This window comes from Ailuropoda melanoleuca, chromosome 1 (assembly GCF_002007445.2).
Source record: "Ailuropoda melanoleuca isolate Jingjing chromosome 1, ASM200744v2, whole genome shotgun sequence".
NCBI lineage: Eukaryota > Metazoa > Chordata > Mammalia > Carnivora > Ursidae > Ailuropoda > Ailuropoda melanoleuca.
Window position 1 is genome coordinate 464578 of NC_048218.1, and position 21126 is coordinate 485703.

At 52.2% G+C, this 21126-nt stretch overlaps 2 protein-coding genes across 6 annotated transcripts in view; both read left to right on the forward strand.

The window, feature by feature from the left end:
* Nucleotides 1–3546, forward strand: part of LSS (lanosterol synthase) — a 34688-nt gene extending 31142 nt beyond the window's left edge. For 3 of the 4 annotated variants that reach the window (XM_034654174.1, XM_034654184.1, XM_034654180.1), the window contains 2 exons: nt 171–249; nt 828–3546. In XM_034654174.1, coding sequence (XP_034510065.1) covers nt 171–249; nt 828–959 — 211 coding nt within the window. In that variant the 3' untranslated portion in view covers nt 960–3546. The remainder of the gene's footprint in view (nt 1–170; nt 250–827) is intronic. The other variant, XM_019799482.2, reaches the window with a different exon arrangement.
* Nucleotides 3547–7398: 3852 nt separating this feature from the next.
* Nucleotides 7399–21082, forward strand: SPATC1L (spermatogenesis and centriole associated 1 like). Of its 2 annotated transcripts, XM_019799474.2 has the most exons (5): nt 7399–8271; nt 8403–8450; nt 12865–13215; nt 19968–20119; nt 20620–21082. In XM_019799474.2, the coding sequence occupies exons 1-5, from the start codon at nt 8070–8072 to the stop codon at nt 20944–20946; spliced, it is 1080 nt and encodes a 359-aa protein (XP_019655033.1). In that variant the 5' UTR covers nt 7399–8069; the 3' UTR covers nt 20947–21082. The 2 variants fall into 2 exon arrangements, with proteins under 2 accessions (XP_019655033.1, XP_002919102.1); XM_002919056.4 differs by lacking the exon at nt 8403–8450 and having other exon boundaries at nt 7401–8271.
* The last annotated feature ends 44 nt before the right edge of the window (nt 21083–21126 follow it).

Below are 21126 nucleotides of genomic sequence, written 5' to 3' on the forward strand. Positions count from 1 at the left end.
GCCTGCTCTCCTAGCAGGTGCGTCAGACAGGGCAGGTTTGGTCATTGCACGGGATTTCACATCTGCCCATGCTGGCTGCATGAGGATGAGGATGCAGCTTGGGCTGTAGCCGGAGGCGCTCTCCTCTAGAGAGTGGTGGCAGATGTGTTCAGTGCCTCCTCTTCCCCCAGGCATCCCTGCATAGAGGCCCTGGAGAGAGGAGTCAGGTGTCTGCTTCGGAAACAGCTTCCCAATGGCGACTGGCCCCAGGTATGCCAAGGGGGCCTGAGGAGCCCAAGGCCCAACACCAACTTCGATTTGCATGATCGTTTCCGCACACCTGTACTGCCGCCAGACCCCTGGTGGCATGCTCGTGAGCAGGGTCTTAGCTTTGGGGATTTGAGATTCATAAACACCACCAGTGAGAGCGTGTGTTGGAAGCAGGTCTGTTTTTGTAGATGAAGCCCTGGCTCGGAGGCAGGGCTGGTGCTGGGGTGGTGGGGTGGTTCTGGACACCCTCAGGCTCTGCCTGATGGCTCTGACTCAGCAGGGAATGCAGTGGCAACCTTCACCTGTCCTGCAGGTATGGGGTCATAAGGTCATATAAGGCTGACCCCCTCCCTTGGGTGAGTCTGGGGTAGACACAGCTGTGAGGAGCTGGTAACTCAGGCTGGAGGAATTGCTGCAGGGCAGGGGTCCAGAGCTAGGGTGGCAGCAGGAAGGCGGCCTGCTGAGGTTCCTGCGTAGACTCCCCAGGAGCTGTCCAACTGTCTGTCCGGGGTTTCCATTCAGGGAGCCCCTTAGCCACGTGGTGGAGCCTTTGTGTTTATTTCCCTGTGTTCTTTCAGGAAAACATTGCTGGCGTCTTCAACAAGTCCTGTGCCATCAGCTATACAAGCTACAGGAACGTGTTCCCCATCTGGGCCCTTGGCCGCTTCTCCCACCTGTACCCTGAGAGTGCCCTTGCCGGCCACCCTTGAAGGCGCCTGGCAGTTGGGTGGGTGGTGGGCATGGGTGTCGGTGGGGCTACTGAGCAGGGTGGGACCAGGCCTGGGGCAGGGCGGGGCTGGTGGGCTTTAGACACTTGATTTTCAGGATAGGTTTAGTTCTTAGAAGAGCTTATGGAGCTCAGGTGAGGAAAGGAGCAAGCTGAGCCATGATCCTGGAGGAGGTGTGGCGTGTTCTGCGGTACCTGGGCATGGCGCTCGTCCTTGCTATGGGGCTGGGGGGCGGGTGGACTTTCTTGATCAATATCTGAGTTCTTGGGATGGGGAACTGTGAGTCATAGGCCTCCTGCTTGGTGCTGCCGAGGAGCCGGCTCGGCTAGGCTTGTCCCTGTGACCTCTGTGGGGCCAAAGGGTGTGACAGCTTTTCTGAACAGCCCAGCGGGAGGCTGGTCTCCCTGTTCACCCAGGCGCTCAGGGCTCAGGAAGGAACGGGGAGCAGACTTGCCAAGTGTCTGTGCCTGCTCAAAGGGGAGCCAGACGTGGCTGCCAGCCCTGCCCTACACCTCAGGCCCACCCATGCTGCATGGCGGTGCTGCCAGCTGTGGGCGCCAGCATCCTTCTCTCCCGAGTTTGCAGCCTGTAGTGTCTGGTGCTGACAGAGGCATGGGCGGGAGACCAAGCGTACAGAGGGGTGAGTGTTCGTGGGTGGTTTGGTGGTTACCACTGTGGGGCACTGCCGTGTGCCGGGGACCGCAGAGCAGTTGTGCTGGGCAGGCCTGATGCCGGGGGACGCCCTCTTGGCTGCCAACTCTCATGTCCTGGTTTGTGCTCAGAGCAGAAGTGAGGGCCGGATTTCCAAGGTGATGCCTCTTTGGTGCTAAACTTCCGAATTCCTCTCTGGCTTTAAATCTGTTTGGTTTGACGTGCATGGATTTGGGGCTCAGGGTGAAAAACCCGGGTTCTGGATTTACCTTTGACCTTTGAGAACAAGTGGCTCACGTGCTTCGGGCCTCCCCAGGAGTGTGGCTGTGAGGAGTCACCAGGAGCTTTGATGAGAATAAGAGCCAGGCCTGGTGTTGCCCTTAGGGCCCCAGACTGCTTGCCCACCCCAGTGCCCTCTCTGCCTGCTGTTCCTCTGTACTGCCTCCTGGACTGGCAGCAGCCCCTGGCTGTGCTCCTGGCTGACTGTCCTCCATCAGACAGCCAGATGTCTGAGTGCTCCCCTGCTCCTGCCATTCTCTGCCCTGGAGGTCCCTGGAGGACCCTCGCTGAGACTTTGCACCATGTGACCTTGACTCTGCAGCTCTCATGGCCTTGAGTGCTGTCCCTGACTCTGCCTGGAGCTCGCCTGCTTTGGGCCTTGGTCTAAACTGTTCTCCACTGACCGTCCTTTGCCCCAAGGTGGTGCTTCTGCTCTGAGCCCTGCGGGGCTGGGTTGTGTGTACACATTGACGGCCTGCCGGCTCCACTGGCTGCCACGCCGTGTGGCACGTAGTGGGTGTTCAGTGGATGCCTGTGGAGTGTCAGCACTTTTCCCAGACAGTTTAAATGAGCGTCTCTTTTGGCTGAAGGAACTGTTGGGATCGCTTTGAAATCTATCAGGTTTGCTCTTGCACTTATTGTCTTGGCCCATGTTCTCCCCCCACAGGGGCAGCAATAACCCAGGTGGTGATTTTCCATGGTCTGCTCCTCAAAGTGGCCACTGCCCCTGGGAGGCTCCCAGCCATGGCCACATCACTGGACAGAACATAAGAAACGAAAATCTGCTTTTCTACTGAAAATGTTGTCACTTCTGTGGCCAGGTACCTTAATAAACAGACATGTGATTCCGTTCGGCCAAAGCGGGTCACACTTGTGTTTTGTGTCATGTTAGGAACAGTCACAGATCTGGGGTTTTCTGAGAGCGTCACTAGGGCACCATGTCGGATGCTGGGCCACGACCTCATCAATTTCAGGGGATGAGAGTGACTGTTTCAAGATGAGCAGATGTGTCTCCAGTTATTTGAGGGGAAGTTATGTGCCCCAGCCTGATTAAAAATCAAGTTCTCAACGAACCAGAAGTAGACTCGTAAATATAGACCAAAGTGGTGGGTGCGGGGGGAAGCGGTGGGGGATGAGGGAAGCAGATGAAGGGGTTTAAGAACTTCCAGTTCCACGATGTGTGATTCAGCGATGAAAAGTACAGCGCAGGAGGATAGCCAGTGCTACTGCGGTCCCGTGGTGTGATGACAGGTGGTGACCGCACTTTGCGTGGGGAGCCCTGAGCAACACACCCAGTTGTCGAGTCACTGCTGTATGCCTTGTCAGCTGTACTTCAGATAAAGCAAAATCAAGTTCTTCCCTGGGCTAACCGTTCAAGATATCTGAATTCAAATTATTTTTGGTTACTGGGCACAGATTTTGAGAATTATGCCGGAAAGTTTTTGCTGGAGCCATATTAGAATTTCTGTATTCACTATGATGGAAACTTCAGATCTTCCCTTCGAGGAATTTTCTAACTAGAAATCCTAATTCACAATGGAAATTCATCTCTGAGAAAGTACTTTTCCTTACGGGACAGAATCAATATTACTACATATATCTATGTTTTACTTAAGCAATAAAATGTTTCAATAATTAATGCTGTCTCCCATTGCTTCTTCATTCTTTTCTCCTCTCTGCAGGTAGGCTAATTATAGGTTAATTGGTCATCTTGATTTATTTTCATTTCCATCTGGAATATAAATTTTTATTCATGATTCACTTTGTTTGAAAAAGGAATTAAGGGTCAAAATGGGAGGCAAAGGGGAGTCAGGACCTGAGGCACATGCCAGGGTTGGATCGGTTTGCTGTTGTGGCCTCGGCTTTAGTGCTAAGCTTTCTAGGAGGCGGCTGGAGCTTACTACATGCAATAGCCCTGTGGTCCCACTGTTGTGGGTGGTTCACAGCACCTCCCTGTAGGGCATCTGCTCTCAGCGGGATCCCACAATAGCCGCCTGCACAGGTGGCAGTGGAAGGATGCCACTCTGGAGAGCACCAGGGCCACGGGCCCCTCTGCGGTGTGTGACCTTCATGCCTGGCATTTTCACCTGGGATTTTGGGTGCTGTCTCAGAGACCCCCCCCTTCCCTCAGGAGGATGAGGGTGATAAGGATAACTTCAGATTTTCTTCAGTGAAAATAATTGAATTATTAGTTTCTACATGATGACTACTGATCAGTGATTTCCAGCTTTCCTCCAGGGACAGTGGTGGCCCCAGGGGCATCTGAAGCCCATGCTTGAGACAAGTGGAGAACAGCGTTTGCCTTTAGGCAGCCTCAGACACCTGCCCCACAGCCAGCCTTTTGTGGGTGTGAGATGCAGTGGGCTTGACACCCTCTGTCTTTGATGCCCCCTCTGGTTCTTGGGAGGGTAGAGGAATGGGGGCTGCTCTTGGGCCATCCAGGAACAGGTGAGTGTTGAAACAGCCTGTGGTGGCCAGAATACTTAAAAGACAAAACACAACACATGCCAGTGACCTATTTTGGGTGATCTTGGGTGGTCTAACATGCATATAATTGGAATCCCACAAAATGGGGATGGAAGGAAGTCAAGAGAAACATCTGCGTAATGGCTGAAATTTTCCCAGATATGAAATATATAAGCCCACAGATCTGTGAAACTCAACAGACACAGAATAAGCACTGATTAGCTTTTCAGAACTAAAAGAAGGTAAATTTCTGTTGTTTAAGCCACTCTGTGTGCTGTTTTGTTATGTAGCCTAGAAGACTAAGCACCGACCATTCAAACAATTTTACTGACTGTAAAGGGCCAAGCACTCCAGTTAAAAGGCAGAGACGTCACATTGAATGAAAGAGCACGACCCAGCTATGTTGTCCATGAGAAATTTTAAATGTAGAAATACAGGAAAAAAGTACAAGTTCAGAAAAATAGATAACAAAAACAATCATAAAGAAAAAGTACTATATTAATATCAAAGTAGGTTTTAGGAAGAGTAACAGTACTAGAAATAAAGGGGCATTTAATAACACTAATGTATATGTGCCTAACAACAGCTTCAGAATAGGAGAAACAAAACGTGTAGCTGGAGAGGGAATTCGATAAAGCGGCCAAGTGGGAGGTTTCAACATTGTCTCAGCAACTGAGACAAAATGTCGAGCCAGCTTGAAGTAATGGGCATTTATGGGACACTTCACCTCATTCTTTTCAGGAGCTTACAGACCATTCACTAGACCACATGTCGGGTCAGGAAATGGATCTCGAGAAATTTGAAAGGAGTGAAGCCAGACAGTATTCTGTAACCACAATGGAATTAAATTAGAAATCAGTAACTAAAAGAGATAGAAAATCCCAACTATTTGGAAATTAAACAATATACTTCTAAATAACCAATGGTCAAAAATGAAAGTACAAGAGAAAATATTCCGAGCTAAACGAAAAAAATGACGAGTCTGTGGGATGTAGCGAAAGCAGTACTTACAGAAATGGTTGCAGGCTCACATGTTAATGCTGTGAGTGAGTCTTCAAATCGGTGATCTAAGTGTCCCCCTTAAGAAACTTAAAACCAAAGCAGAAGGAAGGAAATACCAGATGAAAGAGTCAAGTCAAATGCTGTAGGAAGCATAATGGAGATCAGTGAAACCACAAGCTGATGCTTTGAGAAAATTAGCAAACCTCTGGTCTGATCAAGAAAGAAAGAAAACCTACTGGCGGGCATAGAAAAGGTGCATGGCCACAAGTCCTGCAGACACACGCTGGCTGTCCATCTGGTCACCCTGGGCCTGCTGACCTGGTTCGCCATCCCACCCCCTCTCTGCATCCCCCCGCTCCTACTGCCCCTCTTGTGGATCCTTACGTCCTGCTGCACACACCTGCTAGTGCTTGCCACTCTGTTCACACTCACTTTTCTGCCTTGGCCGTATCCGTCTGTCCTCGGAGGTGTGAGACCGCAGAGTAGGTATAAGGAAGGAGTGTCGTGGGCTGCTCGACAGTTTGCCACAGCACAGACACGGACAAACTCCCTGAAAGACACAGTTGTCATCTAGGTGGTCCTGCAAAGAAGTGGGAAGTTTAAATAGCCCTGTATCTATTTTAGAAATTGAATTTGAAATTTAAAACTTCCAGAAGAGAGCTCTAGGCTCAGATGGCTTCCTGGTGAATTTTACCAGAAATTGAAGAAAGAAGTAACAGCCTAACACAAATACCCAGACATCAGAGGAGGAGTGAACACTTTGCAACTCCTTTTAGAAGGTTGGCATGACCTTGATAGCAAAACCAGACCAGGGCATTACAGGAAAAGGACATTCGGATCAGTTTCCCTCACATACAGAAAATACTCAACAGACTGGTATTAAGTGGGATCCAGCAATGGAAGGATGGCACATCGTGATCAGAAAACCGGCAGAGGGTGAGGGGCCTGTGGCTGGAGGGGTATGCTGTCCAGAGGGGTTTTCAGGGGTAGTAGGAAGTGGCGTTTTATTTATTTTATTTTATTTTATTTTATTTTATTTTATTTTATTTTATTATTTTATTTTATTTTATTTTATTTATTTTATTTTATTTTATTTTATTTATTTTATTTTATAAGATTTTTTATTTGACAGAGATAGAGACAGCCAGCGAGAGAGGGAACACAAGGCAGGGGGAGTGGGAGAGGAAGAAGCAGGCTCCTAGCGGAGGAGCCTGACGTGGGGCTCGATCCCAGAATGCCGGGATCACGCCCTGAGCCAGGCAGTCGCCTAACGACTGCGCCACCCAGGCACCCCAGGAAGTGGCATTTTGAATGCTACGGGAGGGGCCAGTGGAGGGAAGGCCTTGCTCTCGTCGGGGGGTGGAGGCATCTGCCCTGGGAGTCCTGGGAGCTCCTGCACACCCTTGCTCAGTAGGCACTGTCCACGTCTCCGCTGTCCTTGTCTGACGTGAGAGGCTATGGGTCCAGACGCTGGGTCCTTCTCACGTTGTATAAAATACATTTGGGACTTAGAAATCCTTTTTTCCACAAAATCCGACTCAAGGCTTTCTCTTCTTGAAGCAACCTTATGCTAACTTGGCGGTCGGGGGAAATAATGGCTTTGCTCTTCCTGGAGCCACGGCACCTGCACCCGAGTGCCCTGGATGTCGTGTGGTGTCGGGGCTGAAGGGGATGGAGGACTGGCTCCTTGAGTGGACTCTATCCCGTCCCAAGAGGATCCGGAGATGACCTCTGTTGCCCCATGGCTGCCGAGAAGCACGACCCAGGACTTCAGGGGCAGGAAACGGTGCTGAGTGGTTAGCTGGCAGAGTGGGTGTTGGGGGGCTCCGCGGGGGTCCCACTAGCCGAGGACTGAAATCCACACCCTGGTGGGACTCTGAGCACAGGTGTGCGTGTGATTGGTCCTCGCGGCCCTTGGGCCTGGTCGGGGGAGTCTTCAGTTAGGTCCAGTAACGGTCAGTGTTCCAGACACTCAGAGCTCACAGTCCGGAGCCTTCTTTACAAGGGAAGTGTGGTCAGCAGGCGGCCTCCAACTGCCAGCCCCTCAGAGCCCGCCCGGAGTCCAGAGGGTCCGCGGGCTGTTGGGGGCACCCGAGAGCTCATCTCCCTCTGCCCCCACTGCCCCTCCTTCCTTAAGTGTGCTTTCCAGGGGTGCACCCTAATACGTGTCTGCCCACCAGACACTGGCCCCACAGAATGGGGAGCCGCACGAGAACCGTGAGAGGGCGGGTGGCTCATGGGGAGGGACGCCACAAGTCACGCAGAGTGAAGGCACAGTTCCCCTGAAGCCTGCACAAGCCACGTGGTGTGGACGGCCCAACACGCCCCTCAGCCCAGTGCTCTGGCTGCTCCTAGGACGTGCTGGAACATTCCTGTCTCGGGCTGGGCTGCCCTCCCCACGAGCCCCGGCCCCACTTCTCCCATCTGTCCCTGTGTTCTCCTTGGCCCTCACCCTCGGCTGGGGGTGTCGCTCTGCGGGCATTTGCCCCGGAGGCGAGGTCTGCCGGTGGCGTGGGTGGGTCCCGCACTGGCGGGGTGACCGGCTCTTTAAGGGCAGACGACATCACAAGGCTGCGGAAGGCCGGGCAGCCGTGGAACTCCGGGGCCTTGGGCTGTTACTCGAGCGCCTGCGGGCTCTGGATCTCCACCTCCATGGAGCCGCAGGCCCACACGTGAGCACCTGAAGACGTGGCCATGGCCGAGGGCAGCGCGCTGATGAACCGGCTCATGAGCGAGAACGCGGACCTGAAGAAGCAGGTGCGCCTCATGAAGGAGAACCAGATGCTGAAGCGTCTGCTCAGCGAGAGCTGCCAGGAGCGCTGCGGCCTCGGGGGCCGGGACCTGCTCTTCACCAAGGTGCCCGCCTACCCCGAGGACTGCTCCCCGGGGAGTGCAGGTGAGGCCGCGGGCCTGGGCAGCAGGGGCCAGCTGGCTGCTGGGGTCCCGGGGGCCGAGGGGAGGCCGCCGTGTGTGTGCAGGGCCTGGCTCGCTGACGCTGGTGGTCTTGGGTCCCCTTCCTTCCCTCAGGTCTGAGTAAACCGAGACCCAGTTCCCCATTCTGCTGTGTGTCCTCAGGTAAGGCCCTTCTCTCTGGGCCACTAAGTCCCAGCTAGCCAATGGTGGGGGTAGCCCCCCACATCAGTGGCTGCGACCCACCAGCCCCCCGCACGGAGCTCATGGGTGCAAAGCCCTGTAAGCAAGCGTGTCCCCGGGGTCCTTCCTGGCACCTGGACTCCTTCAGCCTCAAGGCGGACCTTGAAGAGGGAGCTCGGGACAAGCAGAGGGCAGTGGGAGTGGGGGAAGGTGGCTGGGGGGGATGGTGGAAGAGGACAAAGATGCCCAAAGGGGCAGCTGGAGAAACCCCTAGTTCCCACCAGTCCTGAGCTCCCACCAGCAGCCAAGGCACACGCTTGTCACCAGAAGCTTGCTGAGGATGGTCTGGCCGCACAGGAACTTGTCCCCTGTGTGACATCCCACAATGGGATGTCAGTGCTGCCTTTTTGGGCCACCAGGGATGCCCTTGTGCGGTGGCTGCAAAAGGCACTTGTCCCCAAGCTTTATCTGCACTCTGACTGCCGCCAAGAGTCACAAACCCAGTGTGGCTCCATCGTCCTTTTTCCCAAAAATCAGGCCAGGCTGGGGCCTCCAGCAAGGGCTCGGAGCCACCCTGCGTCAGCAGTGGCCGGAGACCCGGGGCCCTCCCCCACCTCCCTCCCTCCGGCGCCTGGTCTGTAGAGGTGAGACTCTCACTCAAGCCAGGCAGCTCCGAGGGGAACCCTGGTCACGGCCTAAGTCGGGGCGGAGTCCCTGGATGGCAGCCAGCGCCCCTGCCTGTGCGTCACCCCCAGCAAGCCCAGACCTTGCAGGACACCAGGAGCTCCAGACCCTGGCCAGCCTGAGGCTGAAGCCTTGCACAGAGAGGCCTGGAGCCCCTGCTGCAGGGCCTGGGCCAAGGTCAGCGAGGCCCCGGCCGTCCTCCGAGAGGGGCCAGCTCCACTCCAGTCAGGGCCAACCCCGTGCCCGGGGCTCTGGGACGCTGCCTCGAGGCCTGGCCCTGACCCTCAGCCTTCTTTGGGGACTGGAGTTTGGCACTACTCTCGCACTGTAGGAGTTCGTGAACACAAGGGGGCGCCCCCAGCAGCTCATGCTCCTCACAGTCCTTAGCGTCTGCCTTCGAAACGCCATGTGCTTGAAAAGCCTGTTTTCTGTATTCAACATGTGCCTGTGGCAAACTTACCAACACCCCCGGAGGCTGTGACACACGGGGCCGGGCCCCAGCTCCTGGCCCCATTCCCGCAGGCAGCCACCGTCAACGTTTCCCTGGGTTTCTCTCTGAAACGTGCCTGTCGGGATCGTTTGGGTTTCCCTAAGCAGGGTTGAGCTGTTGCGCACGTCGATGGCCCCCACGGCTCCCCATCACGGGAGCCAGGCAGGGCAGGCCAGCCGCAGGGGTCGGGGCCGGAAACCCTCGGGTCAAGGGCCGGGTGCTGTTGAACTGCCGAGCTAGAAACTGCTGTGGCCTCTGTGCCAGTCCGGGCAGCGGCACCTTCGCGACCCCAGGGCCGCACGCAGCCGCGGTCCAGGGGAGGGTGCCGGGGCTCCCACACCAGCCGCGTCCTCGGCCGCACGCATGCTGCGAAGCTTTTCGGTTCTTCTGGGTCTACAACCGCACTGTGTGCCGAGGACCATTTTAAAGGGTATCCGCGGTGTGTGTACTTGTTAATTTTGCCTTTGTCTTTGCCCTCGGAACTCTCAGAACCCTGGCATCGGCGGCCGGCGGGTGGGCCTGGGGGCGGGGATGCGGCACGCAGGCTGGGCACTGGGAGGACCCTTCTAGTCCTTTCTAAAGAGCAAGAAAAATTGAGAACAAGCTTGTTGTGTTCAGTCTCCATGACCCCAGTCCGGCCGTGGTGGGGTGCCCTTGGCTGCAGCCCTCAGCCTGCTCTATCCGGAGGCCTCGCGGCCCCGGCGCTTTGCTCAGGACCTCATGACTCTGTTCCTATGTGAGTCTGGGCTTTAGTTTCCCATCTGTGGGTTTGCTGTGTGGGGTTTTGACATCAGAGTTGTGATCAGTTTATAACCTCGATCAAGCATGTTTTAATTTTTTTCGGTGTTCCAAACTTGTTCCTGTGGCGTAGGGATTAAGAATCATCTGGAACCTGAAAGAGCTTACTGTCCCCCCTGCAGGCCCGTGCCCTCGGAGCATAATGGTTTTGTAACTTATAGATTTTTCTTCTTTACTTATTGGTCCATTTAGATTTTTTATTGGGTCATTTAAAAACACCTTCCTGCGAGAGCTCTCCCGTTACTGCAATCTTGGTGACGGTGCAGCGACTGTCGCCTCTTCCTGGTCTTTCTGATGGTGCTTTTCTCGTTCCCAGTTCCATCTCTCGGTGTTGTTTCCCCAGAGTCGCTGTCCGCAGCTTTGCGGTCTTGTTGACGTTTCGTGGAGCTGCTTCCTGCTGTCGTTTCTGCCGTTGCTAGATTTTCTGTTTTTTAGGAGCTCCTCTTCCTGTCTTGATCTGAATGTTTAATTTTTTGATGATTTTTAAAAAGGAATGAAAGCATTTAAATGACTAATTTCAACCCAAATACCGTTTTAAATGCACCGATGTCTTAATACGTACTGTTTTGATTTTCATTATTTCTCGATAACCGTTTTTTCATTCCTTCCTTGATGTGATCGTTACTTGGGGGAAAGCTTTTACTTCTGAGAAGTGGGTTCTGTGCCAATGCTTGATATTCATTTATAGTTTCATTAAAATGGAGCCTGCAAATATGCCTACTTTTTGGACTTGACTCAAGACTAAACATTTTTGTGCTTTTAATATTAACACAACTTTATTGAAGGCTTGTGAGTGACGGAAGGGAATCACAACTCCCTAAGTAGGAACAAAAACAAAGCCCAAACCCAGCTGAGCACAACAGAAGTCCCTTCAGAACAGGCCCCAGGGAAGGCTGTGCAGCCCTTCGCCCGTGCGGGGGCGGGGGGCCGCCTGCCCTCAGCAGGTCTGAGTCCCGAGCTCTGGGGCAAGCCGAGGTGTTCTCATGTCTCATTCTTGGTGAGCTCTGGAAGGGTGCTCTGTGGGCCGTTTCTGGGCTGGTCACGGCCTTGCGAGGCCCCTAAGCAGACCCACGGGAATGGCCGTTTTGGCCAAGCGGGCAGACAGAAGGCAAGATACCTCCTCATGGCTGTTCTTTTTTTGAACGCTTTTTTCCGGGAAAACATTGCCGGAGGTAGATTTGTTTCTTCCTGAGGAGCTCCATTTCAGGGAACAATTTTTCTTTTTCAAGTTGTATTTATTTACGTAATCTCTACCCCAACACCCGGAGATCAAGAGTTGCACCCTCCTCCAGCTGAGCCAGCCAGGGGCCCCTACAGGTTTTCATTATGGCTCTTAAGAAACACTATTTTTCAATTACGTATTTGCCTTATTGCTAGGAGAACAAGTTTGTCATATGGGAATAGAAAAGAATTTTATAAAGCACAAAAAGATTCAGTAAGTTAAAGTTGATTACGTTACAATTTTTAAAATTTTGCATGACAAGTCAGTATTGAAGAGATTAAAATATAAACAAGGCCCCCAAATGGAAGAAGACATTTACAACACTTTTCATCAACAAGGGATTAGTACGCAGGAGACAAAAAGCTGCTACAAATAATTTTAAAGACTGCTCACCAACCCCCCAACCAAAAGCCAAAAATGAGCAGAGAAAAGGCAAAGATAATTCCCCTAAGGAAAACCTGAGGGTAACGAGCATGTGACAAGCTGTTCAGTGTCACTGGGGATTAGGGAAAAGCCAGGTGATGTCATTAGCCTGGTCTGTGCTTACCGAGGACTGGTGGAGCTGCTGGAATGTTCTGCATTCTACTACTGCAGAACACGGAGGAAGTTAGGTACACGCCTCTGCCCAGTGTAGACGGTGGAGGGTGCTCACTGTGAGCGAGGGGGCGCAGCAAGGGGTGCTGATTTAGCTTTGCTTTTTCAAGGAAACCAGGAATTTTCCTCATGTCTATCAGCAGAGCAACGGACATGAAAATTGCTATGTGTGTGTGTGTGTTTGTGCGTGCATCACGCATGTGCCAGGAAATGGTTACATGTGTCTGGTAAGCTACTCGACAACTCAACTTGGATAAATTTCCAAAAACGATAATGCTGCAGCTAAAAGGCATGTGGCAGAATAAAACATGTATAGGGTGGTACCACTTATGTAAAAACTTAAAAGCATATACAGGTCGCTCTGTACTGTGTGTGGATGCATGGGCCGGTAGGAAGCGCCTGGAGGCGTGCACACTTGCCTTGCCCATGAGCTTGTGGCTGCTGGCTTCCTTGGATGGGGTGGGCACCCTCCAGACGGAGGAGGAGGGCTCCGAAGCAGGGGTGGGGTATCACAGCCTGAGGCTGGGATGCGGGTGTTCGTCAGTACTGTCTCCCTCCTGAGGGGTGTTTCAGGAACACAGCCTGACTTCCCTCCCTCCCCATCCCAGTTGCAGACTTTGGAAGGTTCTCCAGTGCCCCCGATGCACCCTCCCAGCTGCAGACATCCTCCCTGGAGGACCTGCTGTGCTCGCACGCCCCCATCTCCAGTGAGGACGACGCCTCCCCTGGCTGTGCGACCTCCACCCAGGTGCCCTTCAAGGCTTTCCTCAGTCCCCCAGAGCTGCGTGCACCTCGAGGCACTGACAGGAAGCTGTCCCCACTCCTGAGCCCCTTGCAGGACCCGCTGGCGGACAAGACCCTGCTGGAGCCCAGGGAGATGGTGCGGCCCAAGAAAGTGTGCTTCTCGGAGAGCAGCCTGCCCTCTGGGGACAGGACCAGGAGGAGCTACTGCCTCAACGGTATGGCCCGCAAGGGGTGGGCACCAGGGTGGGCACCGGCTGTGGTGGCGGGCAGCGGGGGAGGGTGGGCTGGTGGCCAGCTGGCCAAAGCTTCTCCGTATTCCAGCAGAGGGTGCAGAAAATGGCTGGGAGGCCAGGGCCTGAGGCTGCTTCTGTTAAAATTTTTTGCCTATTAAAAAAAATTAAGTTGCTTATCTTCTTATGATCCAGTTGTCAGAGTTCTTCATATATTCTGCACACAAGTCCTTTTCTGGGCATATGTTTTGCAAATGCGGTCCCCCAATCTGTGGGTTTTCCTTTTGCATAACTGTTCTTTAAAGAGCAAAACTGCATTCGATGAAGTCTGGTTTATTGATTTTTTTCTTTTTGTGCCCTATTTAAGAAATCTTTGTCACACTGAAGGTGAGTCTCAAAGATTCTCTCCTGTGTGGTGTTCTGGAAGTTTTATGGGTTTGGGTTTTACATTTAGGTTTCTGACCAATTTCAGGTCAGTTTTGTGCGTGGTATGAGATTCACATTAGTGCCTACTTCTTCCAGCATCAGCGTTGAGAAAGATGATTTTTTCTCCATTGACTTGCCTTGACACTTTTGTCCTTGTATGTATGAGTGTATTTCTGGATCCTCCATGCTATTCTGTTTATCTGTCTGTGTTGATTCCAATACATACTGTCTCGATTACTGTAGCTTTAAAGTAAGACTCTTAGTCAGATGGTATACGTTTTTCAACTTTGCTCTCCTTTTTCAAAGTTGTTCTGGCTATTGTAGGTCCTTTGCATTTTCACATGAATTTTAGAATCATCTTATCTGTTTTTTTTAAATATTTATTTATTTATTTGAGAGGTGGGGAGGGGCAGAGTGAGAGGGAGAGAGACACTCAAGCAGACTCCCCACTGAGCATGGAGGCCAATGTGGGGCTTGATCCCACCCCCTGAGATCAGACCTGAGTCAAAATCAAGAGTCAGATGACCAACTGACTGAGCCACCCCAGTGCCCCTCAACTTGTCTGTTTTTACAAAAAATCTCCTGGGAGTTTGGGATTGCCCTGCATCTACAGATTGATTAGGTCAGTTCTCAGGGAAATGACACCTTAACAATATTGGACCTTTGGATCCATGAATACTGTATATCTCTCTGTTTGTGTAGTTGTTTAAAAATGTCTTTCAACAATGTTTATGGTTTTCTAAGTCAAGGTCTTGCCCATTTTTGTTAAAGTGACCCCTCCATATTTTCACATTTTTAATGCTACAAGAAATAGTATCCCTTTGTCATTATTGATTTCTGATTATTCATTTTTAGTATACAGTAACACAATTGATTCTTGTGTATTTATTCCTGTGATGCTTAGTTTTATTTGTCAACTTGACTGGCCCATAAAGTACCAGATATTTAGTCAAACATTCTGGGTGTTTCTGTGAAAGCATTTTGGGTGAGTTTAACATTTAAATCAATAGACTGAATAAGCACATTGCCCTCCCAGTGTGGGTGGGCCTCATCTAATCAGCTGAAGGCCTAAATAGGACAAAAGGGCTAATCCTACCCTGAGGAGGAGAGAATTCCTCCCCGTCTGACTGTCTTTGGACTTGACCTGAAACATCCCTTCTTCTTGAGTCCCAAGCCTGCAGTACTCTGGACGGAAATCACACCATTGGTTCTCTAGGTTCTCAGACCTTCAAAGTTAGGCTAGAGCAACATTTTCAGTCCCTCCAGGTCTCTACTTGCTGACTCACCTTGCAGATCTTGAGACTTGTTATTCTCTATAATCACGTGAGCTGAGTCCTTATCCACCGTCACACACACATGCACACACCCTATTGGTTCTGGTTCTGTTTCTCTGGAGAACCCTGACAAAATAGGACCTTGTATCTTGCAACCTGACTGAGCTCATTTATTTGTTCCAATAGCTTTTTGTGGATTCCTTAGGATATATGATTGTGTCATTTGCGAATATAGACAAGTTTATTTTTTCATTTCTAGTTTGTATTCCTCTTATTTTTTTCTTATCGCATTGGCTAGAACCTCTAGCCACGTTGAATAGACATGGTGACAGTGGACATTTTTGTCTTTTCCTAATTTAGGAGGAAAGCATTCAGTCTGTCACTGTTAAGTATGACGTTAGCTCAGGTCTTTGTAGATACCCTTTATCAGGTCAAGGAAGCTATCTTTAATTCTTAGTTTCCTAAGAGTTATAATGAATGGTTATTGGATTTTGTCAAGTGCTTTTTATGCAACTATTAGGATGAACATTTGGTTTTTATTTGTAGTCTATTTCTGCTAATATGGTTAATTACATTGATTTTTTAAAAAGATTTTTTGTTTTTAAGTAATCCGTACACCCAATGTGGGGCTTGAACTCACAACCCCAAGATCAAGAGTTACATGCTCTATTGACTGAGCCAGCCAGGCACCCCATGTTGACTGATTTTTGAATTATAAACCAACCTTGCATTCCTGAGATAAACCCTACATGGTCATCATGTATTATACTTTTTTGTATTGTTGGATTTAATTTCCTAAACTTTAGTTGAGAATTTTTGCTGGATATTGGGCTATAGTTGTTGTTGTTGTTGTTTCATGTCGTTTTCTGGTTTTGGTACCAGGTTAATGTTGACTTCCATGAATGAGGTGGAAAGTGCTCCATCCTTTTTAATTATCTAGAAGACTTTATATAGAATTGATATTATTTACTCTTCAGATATTTGGTAAAACTCACCACTGAAACCACCTGAGTCTTTAATTTTCTTTGTAGGAATGTTTCCCCTGCTGCAAATTTAATTTCCTTAGTTGATATACAGCTATTCAAATGATCTATTTCTTCTTGAGGGAGCTTTGGCAGTTCACTCACAATAGCGCACTTTCATGTTTTTTAAGGAATTGGTCCATTTCACTGTCTCGTCAAATTTATCCGCATAAAATTGTCCCTAAAGTTCCGTTATTATCCTGCTAACGTCTGTAGGATCTGCGGTGAAACCACCTCCAATTTCTGATAGCGGCAGTGTTCATCTTCTTTCTCTTTTCCCCTAACATGTCTGGTTAGAGGTTTGTCAATTTTATTGACTTTTTTTTGAAGAATAGATTTTGGCCGGATCTTGGAAGGCCCAGGTTGGACTAGAATTGATTTCTAGAACATCTCAGGTGTATATCACTTCTTCCATCTAATTTATGCTTTAAAGACAGGGGTGGGAAGAGAGGCTGATTCCTGGTGTGAGACGGGTACTAATGTAGAAGGGAGCTTGCACCCTGCGCCTCTGTGCCCCTCATGTGCTCTGATGTGTTGCTGTGCGGTCAGTCTGGTTCTCAGCCCTAACGCCGGGGTAGCTTCGGCAGCTTTGCAAAGTGATCGGGGAAGGAGCACACTGAAACGACAATGCAGTGCTGAAAGAAAGTGAAGAGGACCTGAATAAGTGGAAAACCATCTCGTGTTCATGGTCCAGAAGACTTCATATCGTTAAGATGGCAGCACTCTCCAAACTGATCTGCAAATCCAACACAAATCCCTGTCAAAATCCCAGCTGGCTTCCTTGTAGAAATTGACGAACTCATCCTGAAATTCAGATGGAAATGTAAGGGACCCAGAGGAGGCAAAACAATCTTGAGAAAGGAGAGCAAAATTGGAGGACTCACACTTTCCAGTTCTGAAACTTACTATAAAGCTACAGGAATGTAGACAGTGTGTTAGTCTTAAAGACAGATGTACGGAGATCAGTGGAGTAGACCTGAGTCCAGAAATAAGCCCAAGCATTTGCAGGTTTAATATGCAACAAGGGCACCAAGACAATTCAATCAGAGAATAGTCTTTGCAACAAATGGTTCTGGGACAAGTGGACAAACACATGCACAAGAATGAAGGTGGCCCTCACACTACAAATGAAAATTAACTCAAAATGTATCAAAGACTTAAAGAATCTGAAAGAGCTAATGCCATAAAACTCTTAGAGGAAAACACAGAGATAAAACATATGACTTGGATTTGGCAAGAGATTTTTAGATGTGACACCAAAAGCATGAGCAACAAAAAGAAAAGTATATACTCTGGGCTTTATCAAACGTAAAAACTTAGGTATTTCAAAGGAACACATTTCAAGAAAGTGAATTCAATCCACAGAGTGCGAGAAAATATTTGTCAATCAGATGATAAGGGACTAGTATCCAGGATATGTAAGGACTCTCCACAACTCAACACTAAAAAGACAAACGAATTAAAAATGGGCAAAGAATTCAAAGGAACGTTTCCCGGGAAGACCTACAAATGGAGAATCAGCACATGAAAAGATGCTCAGTATCATCGGTCATCAGCAAACTGCTGATGAAATCACAATGAGACACCACTGCATGCCCCCGGGATGACTGTCATAAAAACGAGGGACAAACACGGCATTGGTGAGCTGTGGAGACATTGGAACGGATATACGTTGTCGCCGTGGAAACAGTTTGGCATTTCATCAAAAATTAAACATAGAATTACCGTGTGGCCCACCACTTCCACTCCTAGGTATGTATCTAAAGGCACTGAGAACATCTGACCACACAAATATTTTTATATGAATGTTCGTAGTGGCATTATTCATAATAGCCCCAAACCTGTCAGCGGACAAAGGGATAAACAGAACGTGGTCCCCCCACACAGTGGGGTGTCACTCAGCATAGACAGGAACACAGTGCCGACCCAGCTGCAGTGTGGACGGACCTTGGGAACGGCTGTGGGGAAGCCAGACGCAGGGCCACATGCTGCGTGACGACGCGGGTAGGAAATGTCCAGCATAGCTGCGTCCAGGGACAGGAAGTTGGTGTTTGCAGGGTCCGTGGGAGAGCGTCGTGTGACCGCTAGCGGGTACAGGGTTTTGTTTCGTTTCGGAATTTGGTTGTGCTGATGGCTGTACAACTCTGTGAATATAGAAAAACATCTGAATTGCATACTTGAAGAGAGTGAATTTTATAGTATGTGAATTATTTCAAAAAATTTTGAAGTGAGGTCCAAGGCTGTGATGGGAGCCACGGCCAGTCCTGCGGCTCCAGCTGCCTGAGCGACTACCGTCCGTGGCCCCATGGCCCCAGCATTTCACACCAGTGTTTCTCCTCAGCCCTCAGAAACCTGCCTGGCCTCCGCTCATATCTGGCTTCCCCCCCCCCCCCCCCCCGTGACCCTTCGGCCTCAAGGCCCCCCAGCTCCAAGGCCCTCAGGGGTTCTGTGGGGGAGCACGTGGCTCTGGCCGTGTGGCTCAGGCGGGGCCCTCTGCCTGGGGCATCCACACCCTTGTGCCCCTTCCGCTCCCCATCCGCACCTGCAGAGCCACCTCCCCTGGGCCTCATCCATGGACACTCCCCGCTCAGTGGCTGCGGTGCGTGGCTGAGGGATCGAAAGCACAGCGCCCCCCAGGCCTATTGTCCATGGCCATCCGGTGGCCTCTGTCAGCGGCCTGCCCTGAAAGGAGCTGAGAAGCCCGGGTTGATGGGCTGTTATGCGCTGGGAGGGGTCCCCATGCTCCTGTGGTGTGAGTGACTGGGCAGCTTTCTGGGACGAGCGGTTAGGTGGACCCAGTCACAGGATGGGGCCAGGGAGGGCAAACACCTGCCCACGGCCACAGGCACAGTCGGTCCTGGAGCCCCGCAGCATTCACGGCACAGACGGCCATGCAGGGGCTGCTCCGGGGCTGCTGTGGGAGTCCTGCGTGTTGGGTCACCCAGCCCCTGCATGCACGGCCTGCCCACTGGCTGGACCCCCCAGGCTTGCACCCAGTCCGCGCCCTGGAGGGTGTGCGTTGTGCTGAGGTTTGGAAAAGCCATGGGGGCTTCAGGAAAGGCTGTGCAAGTGGGTGTGTTAGCGTCTCCGGTGGGAAGCGAAGAGCAGAACGCAGAGGTAGCAGGAGCCGGGGGCCCTGTCGGATGGAGGGTCTCTGGGGCAGAGGCTCTGCTCACGTGGGGTCCCTCGCCGTCAGATGCATTGCCTGGGTATTTTTCGGAGAGCACACAGTTCGGAGGGTTTAATACACAGAGGCTGCCGTGGAGGGGCAGGTTGGGAAGCAGGTTTTGGAGACAAGAGTGGGTGACATGCCTGGTAACGTCAGGTGCCTGTTAACATCAGGGAGATCATTACAAACAGGATCTCCTGCCAACCCAGCAATCCTCTCCACAAACGTAGGGAAGAGTTTTATCATCAAGTACACATGAAACCAGCCTGCGACGCACAGGCAGCCTGAACACGTGACGTGGGTTATGTACGTGCCCGCAGGAGGGTAGGGGACACGTCTGGCCCACCCCGAACGCACCTGGTCGGAGGGCTGGGGCCTCTGTGATAAGCACGGGTCACCCTTGACCCAGGCGCCTGGGCAGATGCCCCTGGTGCTGGGGGGACAAGACAGACAGTCCTGGGCTGTAAAAAACAAGCTTTTAAAGACATTTTTGTCCATCTCAAAGGGGCAGAGAGAGAGGACTTAGGATCATAAGTTACTCAGGTTGCTCTAAGAGGGAGAAGAGGACAGGTCCCTCTCCCTTTTGGCAGCAGAAAACTCAGTTTCCTCTCCATTTGTATTTATCCTCACCTTTGGGGGTAGGGGAAACAGCAGTGGGGGGAGGGCACCCCGCAGCTCCATCATGCTTCGTAGAGCGCTTTGGGGAGCCGGGCCCCAGCGGCTGCACCCCAAACCTGCAGTGGCTGTGTTTAAGTTGGTCCTTTCCCTAAAATGGATCCTGGGGCACCAGCAGGAGGGAGGTGGGGGCCCCTGACCGTCCTGTCTCACTACCTCCGCTCCTCACAGAGATTCAGAGCTTCTCCAGTGCTGAGAAGGATGGGCGCATAGTTGGGGAGATCGCCTTCCAGCTGGACCGGCGCATCCTGGCCTATGTCTTCCCAGGGGTGACCCGGCTGTACGGCTTCACTGTGTCCAACATCCCTGAGAAGATCAAGCAGGTGTGCCTCGACGCCCCAGGGTCCCCTCCCTGCCCCAGATCCCTTCCCTGCTGTGGGGGGGCCCGTCACTGCTCTGGCAGCCCTCCCTGTCCTGGGTCCTCTCATTGCCTCCAGGTCCCCTCCCTTGCGGCAGGATCCCCCTTGCTGGCCTGCGGGAAACGTCCCTTTGCTGCCCCCTCCCCTGTGGTGCCCACACAGCTGTAGGCCTGTGGGCGGCTGAGGACTGTTGAGGCCCACGCGTGACAGGGTGCGATGAGCCGCTGCCGTGAGCATCTCTGCTGGCACCCAGCCGCTCTGTGGCCTGGGACAGTCGCAGCCGCGGCTCCCGGGCCCGCGGCTCACTGCGCCTTGCGGCCTCCGCGCTAGGGGTGCAGCTCCCGCTCCGGCCGACCACGTCTGCTGGCGGGCACCTGGGAGCCTGCGCTCTGCTGGGCTCGGGCTCGGCTCTGGGGCGCCTCCCGCGTCCGCAGCCGCCTCCACGGAAACCGCTGTGCCCCCAGACGTCCATCAAGTCCCTGGACGGCTCGGTGGACGAGAAGAAGCTGCGCGAGCTGACGCACCGCTACCTGACGCTCACGGCGCGCCTGGAGAGGCTGGGCTACAACCGCGACGTGCACCCGGTGTTCAGCGAGTTCCTCATCAACACCTACGGCATCCTGAAGCAGCGGCCCGACCTGCGCGCCAACCCGCTGCACAGCAGCCCGGCCGCGCTGCGCAAGCTGGTCATCGACGTGGTGCCCCCCAAGTTCCTGGGCGACTCCCTGCTGCTGCTCACCTGTCTGTGCGAGCTCTCCAAGGAGGACCACAAGCCCCTCTTCTCCTGGTGAGCGCGCCCCGGCGCCGCCGCGCCTTTCCTGCAATAAACGTGCTTGTTCCAAACCCGGGGGCCCGCGTGCCTCCTGGTGTCCCCTCGGGCCGGGGGAAGGGCTGCGTCCGCCCACGGAGCGCCCAGGGCCGCAGGCGCCGGACCGGGCGCCTCTCTCCGCCGGGGCCGCGCACCCCAGGGC

Bases quoted from the DNA above. Each gene is read 5' to 3' on its own strand.
- SPATC1L (XM_019799474.2), top strand. From the start codon at position 8,070: ATGGCCGAGGGCAGCGCGCTGATGAACCGGCTCATGAGCGAGAACGCG. The intron at 13,216-19,967 runs GTATGGCCCGCA...CGCTCCTCACAG, and splicing joins GAGGAGCTACTGCCTCAACG to AGATTCAGAGCTTCTCCAGT. The intron at 20,120-20,619 runs GTGTGCCTCGAC...CTGTGCCCCCAG, and splicing joins TCCCTGAGAAGATCAAGCAG to ACGTCCATCAAGTCCCTGGA.